Here is an 8,276-nt window from a genome sequence, read left to right on the forward strand (position 1 = left end):
TTTATGAAAAATTCTAAAAAAAGTACAGATATTTTGAGTATATATTTTTGAAATGTGCAATTTGGCTTAGCACTAAAGTGGTTCTGTACTCGCATCATGTCAGCAGAATCAGTGCATGCCGAATTCGTTATAATATTCTCGAAACATTATAATATTCTTTTAATTATTTAATAATATTTATATTACTATAGGAATATTTTGCATATAAGATAAAACTAATCGATTATAAAATATATTTATTATTAAATCATGTAAACATTTGAGATATTAAGAAATATAATTAATACAAAAATATTTAATAATATTATCTTTTTAACACTTTAAATAAAATGGGTACATATTATTATAACTATCTGGCCGTCTGGCGTCTCTGGCAGTGATTTTTGGAACAAACTTAATACAGCCATCGAACACAAGACGTTTTCGATCAAATCTTTGCTTGCGACATCGATGGCAAAATATCGAAAAAATGATGGATAAATCTCGATATTTTCTAAATATCGATGATTTTTGCACATCCTTAAATTGAGTACACCTTGCTTCGCGTGGAAAGTCGCGCGGAAAATCCTCTTGGCAGAAGGGGATGAAAGTCACTTCGCATGGAAAGTCGCCCCTTGGTATGGAAAGTCGCCCCTTGGGAGGAAATGAAGTGAAAGTTGTTTCGTGTGAAAAGTCGAACATCCTTTAGCAGTAAAGCTCTAGATATATCAAAGTAGTGCAAAAGTGCTCCATTTTCAATATTTTTAACCATATCCTATACCAATAATACTAAGCGCTTATTGGTCTAGACTATTAGGTCCATAATGGCGATCGTAATAGCCAAGAAAAGTTGTCATTTCTGCTCAGATAAAAGGATTGGATATAATTTTAAAACCGAATCTCTCCGATTTTAATAAAAGAAGTTGGTGCATTTTTAGATGATTTGGGGAGTATGCAGGGATCGTTGTGTTCACATTTTTTCTTATTCAATTTGCTGAATTCGAAAATCGTAGTTAAAATTATTCTGGTTCGGGAAATTTTTTTTTCACATTTTGAGAAGAAAACAATGATTAATTTTATTACTTTCTTGAAACATGTTTGTGAATTTCTCTTTATTTTTATAAAAATCAATTATTATTAAAGTCGCAACTTTTACTTGCATTATAGAATAAATAAGATTTTGTAATGAGGGCTATTATTGTAGAGCGTTTACCATATGTGAATAAAAATTCCCGGACCGGTGAAATATCTCATGAATAAACTAAGAATTTTCGAAAGAAATGTTTCCTACAAAAGTTGAAGAATTTTAAATGATCTATTCACTGATCTGATCATGCATGGCGTCGCTAAGATCAGATCAAGATCTTTTTTAAATGGCATACCCTATTTTCTAGAATCAATAATAGCTGGCTCAAGAGCTTTTCAAAACACTGTAATAAAGTTATTTTAGTTTCGCAATGAGATGCAAAATGACATATGATGCAGTGACTGTTTTTTCAGAAAATGTAGGAAATATATTGTAATAAATATATCATTATTGATATCTAAAATGATATCTACAACCTTTTTTAATTTTAATTCCTCTCTTAAATTGAACTTTTCCTCATCCACATATCGTGAACAGTTCGCAAAATGTTTATTTTTATAATATTTTTCAATCATAAATTTTTTTACGATAGAAGGTTGATAACCGCACAGAAGTCAGACCATTCTATTGCAAATAAACACGAAGAAATTATCTTCCCATTCTTTATTATTCCATTGATTACTTATTACTTTTTAAAAAAAATTTTTTCTTACATTCAAAAATACCAGAAGGTTTACGGTTATCGTCGTGTTTTTATCCTTGTTAATGCCAACGTTTTATCATTGTTAATGCCAACGTTTCGTAAACCTTACCGTTCATTTCATCAGGGCGTTTCAACATCCACGAAATGTTGGCATTAACAATAGTAAAAAGATGATAAACCGTAAATCTTCTAGTATCTTTGAAGATAATATCCGTGGAAGTTTAAAAAACATTATCTATATAATCATAAGGTTAATATCAAGGATTCCAGAGAAACTAATCCCATTATTAAAAAAAAATAATTTTTGAATAAATTTCTAATAATTCCAGAATTCCTGGGATTTAAGAAATAGTTTTGGCCATTAAAACCATAAAAACGCGATTAAAAAAATAGGAGGCTAACTTCACATAGCCAGCCCCCCATTTTCGAAAAAAATCTTTTTTTTTTAAGTTCTGGATTGATTTTGAAGTTCCTGATTTAAAAAATAGATTTAAAAAATAATTCCGTTCGAGAAAGTAAAAAAAACTGACATTAAAAAACCTGAAATTGACATCTAAAAACATCCATAACTTTGAAAGTATTATTTTTATAATTTTTATAATCTTCTCATTAAGATATTTTATAGAACTCTGCGGAGACTACCCAGAACTCTCGACAGAACTGTCAGAACTCTTCAAAAAATTTTTTACTCTTCTAAATTAAAAAATGATATCTATAATCGCTCGTAACTTTTTCGGTTCAAATTTTATTAGATTTTCGTTATCAAGCACTCTAATTTTACTTAACTTTTCGTTCATACATCCGTCAAAAATAATCACAAAATGTAAATGATAATGCGGTACATCTAATCAAATAAAAATTTCAAACCTATATATCTTGCTTGTAGAAACACTCTAAGAATAACTGAATGCTTTTTGTCTAAAATATCCAACAAACAAATAATGTTAATTTGTTAGAAGAAGTGTTTCACTTTTTAAAAGTGCAAATGAGCACGTATAAAAATCGTGTTGCTTATTTTTGTCTGTAAAACAACATACTAAAAGATTATCGAAATTAGAGGGAAATAGTTGGATTTTTTTCTTTGTACGGTATATTTGTAGTATTTATATTTATATCTTTTGTCTTAAAATGTACACTATTAAATGTATAGCATTAAAATATTTTTCATTTTATCATTAAAAAAATCAAAATTAAAAAAGGAGAATCAAGTGGTGAGAATAAATAAATTTAAAAAAATTTGTTTATCTTTTATTATAAAGTATTTCTGAAACCATGCAACTAATCGTTTCAAATATTTTTTACTATTTCTTACAGTTTCGGAAGTATCTACTTTGAAAGAAAAACTGATTTACTTCAAAGGAGTGTTACCCTCATAAAGGGCAAATGGGCACACATACAAAAATCGCAAATGTCGGAAATTCTAATGACAAAAATCCGTAGAATTTGAACTGAAAAAAGTTACGAGCGATTATAAGTGTCCATTTTCTAATTTAGAAGACTAACAATTTTTTGAAGAATTCTAACAGTACTGTCGAGAGTTCTGGATAGCCCCCGCAGAGTTCTATAAAATATCTTAATGAGAAAATTGTGAAAAATAATATTTTCAAAATTATTATGGCTGTTTTTTAGCAGTCAATTTCAGGTTTTTCAATGATGTTTTTTTTTTACTTTCTTAAACGAAATTATTTTTTTAAACTTATCAGGAACTCTGGAACTATTGGAAATCTATCCAGAACTCTAAATAAAAAAATTATTTTTTTTAATAATGAGGGACTTGCTTCACAGAATATATCATGTAAACCTTGCATCAATAAAATCATTTAAATTTTAAATAAGAATTAGCTATATTTTTTTCCGATCGAAGCAGATCTTAGTGTTTAAATATATATATTTCTTATGTGAATTAATATACATTCCAATTCTACATATCACGCGTCGAAATATTTTTCCAGACTTAATTTCTGTAACATCTCTATCCGATTACCATAATAAACTTATATATAGGTAATATAATAGACCTTGCTTCGCACAGAAAGTTGGATGTTCCTTCGCAGGGGAGGAGATGGAGTAAAACTCGCTTAGCGTAGAGAGTTGCAAAATTATCAATTCTCTGTTTTAAAAACAAAAATTATATAAGAAAATATTTTCAAAGAAAATTTTTGTTAACTTTTTAACTTTTTAACAAAAAACGAGCGCCGGATAAAATCTGTTGGAAGTCATTCAGGATCATGACCTTGACGTTAGATTTTTATACGACAAAAGATTTATATTTTTAAATGCAAGTATTTTTGATTTAATATTTAATAATATTTAATAATTATGTTATTAACATCATACATTTGACATTTTTGTAACACTGAAATTAATTTATTACTGAAAAATTGAAACATTTGTTAATATACTATATTAATATACTATGTAATATTAATACAAAGGGTACTTCCGATAACTCAAGTTCGATTTCTACTAGGACCAAAAAACATAATAGACACAATCATCTAGTATCTTCATGATTCATAACAACTCAACGTTGTCTTGTAGCATTTTCGACCCGACTAGGTTTGCACCAAGTGGAAAATGAGTTGGAAAATGCTTCGCTGTTGATTGATGTTGGCACGCTCTACCAATAGAAGAGCACGAAACATCATTACTTCAATCCAGATTGATGCAAACTCAGTCGGGTTGAAAACGCCATAAGTCTGCTATAAATCTGTTATAAGTTGAGCTGATAGCAATGAAATCGAAGAAGCAATAAAAAGTAAAAATCTTGATAAAAAAAAAGTGATATTTATTTTAAATATTTATTTTAGGTTTTTACACCTCATCGATTCCAATGTCCTTTATGTTGTAGGGAAGAATGAGAATAGGGAAGAAATCCTGAATAATTCCTCATAAGAATTAAGTGGGGACGGCATTAGTTTAGAAGATATAATAAATTATAATTTCATAATAAAGTCATAATATATGACTTTTCATGCGAAGTGATTTTTATCCCACCTCCCCCTCCCCGCTTTCGGAAGTGACTTTCACTCCATCTTCCCTTTTGCTTCAAAGTACAACTTTCCAAAGAAGTATGGTAAATCTTGGAAAGTCATGCGCCCCTTCGTAGGGGGGATGCGGGAGATGAGTAGGGGAGTGAAACTAGTATCATCATCATGGTTTCCGGTAACACAAAAAAGTGAGGGCATTCGAAAGTAGATTGAAGTGAGCAATCAGAAAATGTGACATCTACATAATTTCCGCCATTTCTGCAGAATAATCGATGTACCGAATATATGAGTAAACGTTTCCATCTTTTTTTAAAATATCGGATAACTGATTAAGCAGTTAAGCGATACCCAACAAATGGTATATACAATAAATTGATTTAATTATATAATATATAATAATTTAATTTATTGTGCTTGGTCTTACTATCAATTTGTTTTCAAATTTCTTTATGGCAACATAACCTCAACCAATAAATTTGTACTTTTTATTCTTCATAATATCGAGATGATTAATAATTTTTCATACACATTAGTTTTTCCACACAAAGAGAACTAGGCTATATTTTTCACAGAAAGAGAACTAGGCTATATTAATGCTAATTTTTTATTTCAGATCCTGTGGAAAATCTTTTTTGTACGATCAAGCAACATGACATACAAATCCGACGTGATCAATTCATTGCAGCTTTAAGGGGATCCTAAAGTCATCTGTATTACTGACTAAATCATATAATTTTTCTATAACAAATATTTTTTTTCTCTTTCACAGATTCGAAAATCCTTTTCCAGGATTAAAGTATATACATTAATACGTATTTGTGAGATGAAGTTTTTGGCCGAGAACGACCCAAAATTTCGAAATTAATATATTTTTCTTAGTATAACACGGTGTCTCAAGCTGTGAAGTCAACATTTATTTGATACGAAAGTTTATAATCTGTACGAAATAATAATTCACAAACACATAGTTTACATAAACAAATAACGTCGAGTTCTTAGAATTAAACTTGGACGCTTTATCGCGACGAATTTATTATACGAAAATTGACATGAACGTGTGATTACGTGTATCATAGATTGCGTGAGATACTGGTGTGGTAGTGTGCAAAGGCATGTTGATGCGCTGGAAAAACATTTCTGGTGACTTCGTCGGAATTCGAGTTTCCTTTTAGGATCTTCTTAAAAACGCTGTTAAATAATCTTGATTTATTAATAAACAATTGCGAAAATGATAGTTGCCAATCATTAGATAATTTATGTATGTTTTTGACAATAGCTCATATCGATAACAATGAATGCTCGTTGAAAGATGATATTTTATTAATTTCTATTTCTTTACTCTTTAAATGACATAAATTTAAGAAATAATAAGGATGAATTACTCATAGAAAATAGTCAAGCATTGGCATATGTTGCAGGATATATATTTTAAAAAATAGTCATTTCACAAGATGGTGAGACCTGTCAATGTAACTTATTTTCAAAGAGTATAGTTAAACATATATTTGTTTCTTTCAAAGAGCATGATAATATAATATTATTCGATTAGCATATGCAAGTAAGAACATAATGTTGTTTATAAAAAAACATATAATGTACAGAACAAACACATAACATACACGAAAGTTTGTATGAATTTTTAAATGAAAATGGATTATATTTTTTTCCTTTTAAAAGACCGTTTTACAACTTATTTCGGAAAACTCCGAAATATTTAATCAGTTATGTCCATTGCATTATATTGTGTATATAATTTTAAATAAGTGCGTAACATTTTTTATTTATAAGTATATTAAAGATAATAAACTAAATAAAACAATTAATAAAATTAAAAAAATGGTCTGCCACAAAACAAAAAACATTTAAAAATCTAATAATAATAAAATATCTTTTTGTTGTATCAGTTTTTTGTACTTTTTATTTTATTTCTTGCTATTGAGATTTTTAAGTTTATTTAAATATATTATTACAGGTGTTGTGGATATTTCATATATGTTACATTATTATACTTGTAAAATTTTATATCGAAAATTTTTTGTATTGTACAAACATTTTCTAATTTATACATTCGTTTGTATATTATAAATTTTAATTTAAATATGCACAAATGCACATCTTGATTTAAATCTTGTAAATATTGTTAATTTCTTTTTCTTCATTAAGTTTATACATCATCTAATTGCTACGTAAAATTCTAATATCGAAAGGATTATGTTTCATAATTTGTGATTACGTCTTTAATTGAGATTAAATTTATTCCTCATTTTTTTCCAATTCTAGGATTGGAAAGAGAGAAGTAAGTTGAACCTCGGTTAAAAACAATCGCGAATTGTGAAACTAGGCCTCAGTTTCTCCATTCTTACGATCGATTTTAATTCGCACTCCATCATCAAATAGCAGTGTCTCACTCTTTGTTGTTGTATTTTATATATAGAGTATTCACTTCTTTTAGTATATAGTCTGTGAGTGGGAATTACTTCGCATGAAAGTCATACACCCCTAAGCAAGGGGGAGGTAGTGTGGAAGTCGCTTCGCATGAAAGTCGTGCGCCCCTAAGCAGAAGGGAAGAGTGATTATTTACATTCTTTAAGAGATTAGTACAGCATATACAAATTTCACTATTCGTAATATATATCTCTTATGTTAACGTCCTCTGTATATTATAGAACTTTAATTTACTATATCTCCTAAATACTACCCTCCCACTTAATTCTTGTGGAGAATCACTCAAGACATTCTGCTCTACAACATATCTAAAGAACATTGAAATTAGTGATCACCTAAAATAAATATTTACTAAAGTAATTTCACAAAATTTTATAATTTTATTTTGTTTTGAGATGCAATATTCTTTTTTATTAATTTATACGGTAATTATTCGGATTGACGGACTGTACCAAAGACCTTGACATTGATATATATTGTCAAGGTCACCAGATCTTAAGTAGTTTACTAAAAGGTTTTACAGGCGGTCACTGTTTGTTCAAAAGTAATTAACAAATAAAGTTTAAAAAATACTGTCTTATATCTGCTATATATATTGACGGATATAAGATTTTCGCTCATAAAGAGATTCAATCTAATTTTCCCTTATGGAGTGTACAACTTTCCACGCGAAATGAATCCACCCCCTGCCTCTCTGTCTAAGAGTGCACAACTTTCTCGTTCGAAGCGAAATCCAAAGTATTAAGGGATGCTGGAGTGACCAAATTAAAGAGAACCAAAGTTTCGAGATATTGCAGTTCGATATAAATTTACTGAACAAAATCAAAAATTCTTTTACATGATTAAAGTAGACGCAAAATTGGAAGTGTTGCATTGGACGTACTATCGAAAAGAAGTTAAAAACTTAATTTTTTTCAATTCGTAGAGTTGTCATCTAACGTAGATTCCTTAACACAAAAGTTTTATAGTTTGCATAGATAAAACAATAGTTCAGCATCTAGCATTTTACACAACTGAGTTCATAAAACTAAGATTAAAAGCTTAAAAAGAAAGATTTATATTCGCAAATTAT

The 8,276-nt window shown here is 28.8% G+C and overlaps 1 protein-coding gene across 2 annotated transcripts in view; it reads right to left on the bottom strand.

The window, feature by feature from the left end:
• LOC108693797 (synaptobrevin homolog YKT6) overlaps positions 1-8,276 on the bottom strand; it is a 38,731-nt gene that overhangs the window by 6,463 nt on the left and 23,992 nt on the right. Inside the window, exon 5 of one of the 2 annotated variants that reach the window (XM_018202943.1) lies at positions 7,232-7,311. The exons of the other annotated variant lie outside the window; for it this stretch is intronic. Within the exon in view, the coding sequence (XP_018058432.1) occupies positions 7,249-7,311 (63 nt within the window). The 3' untranslated portion in view covers positions 7,232-7,248. Of the gene's footprint in view, positions 1-7,231; positions 7,312-8,276 lie in introns of those variants that run through there. 2 annotated transcript variants of the gene reach the window in all.

The sequence above is a fragment of the Atta colombica genome, unplaced genomic scaffold (genome assembly GCF_001594045.1).
Source record: "Atta colombica isolate Treedump-2 unplaced genomic scaffold, Acol1.0 scaffold99, whole genome shotgun sequence".
Lineage (NCBI taxonomy): Eukaryota > Metazoa > Arthropoda > Insecta > Hymenoptera > Formicidae > Atta > Atta colombica.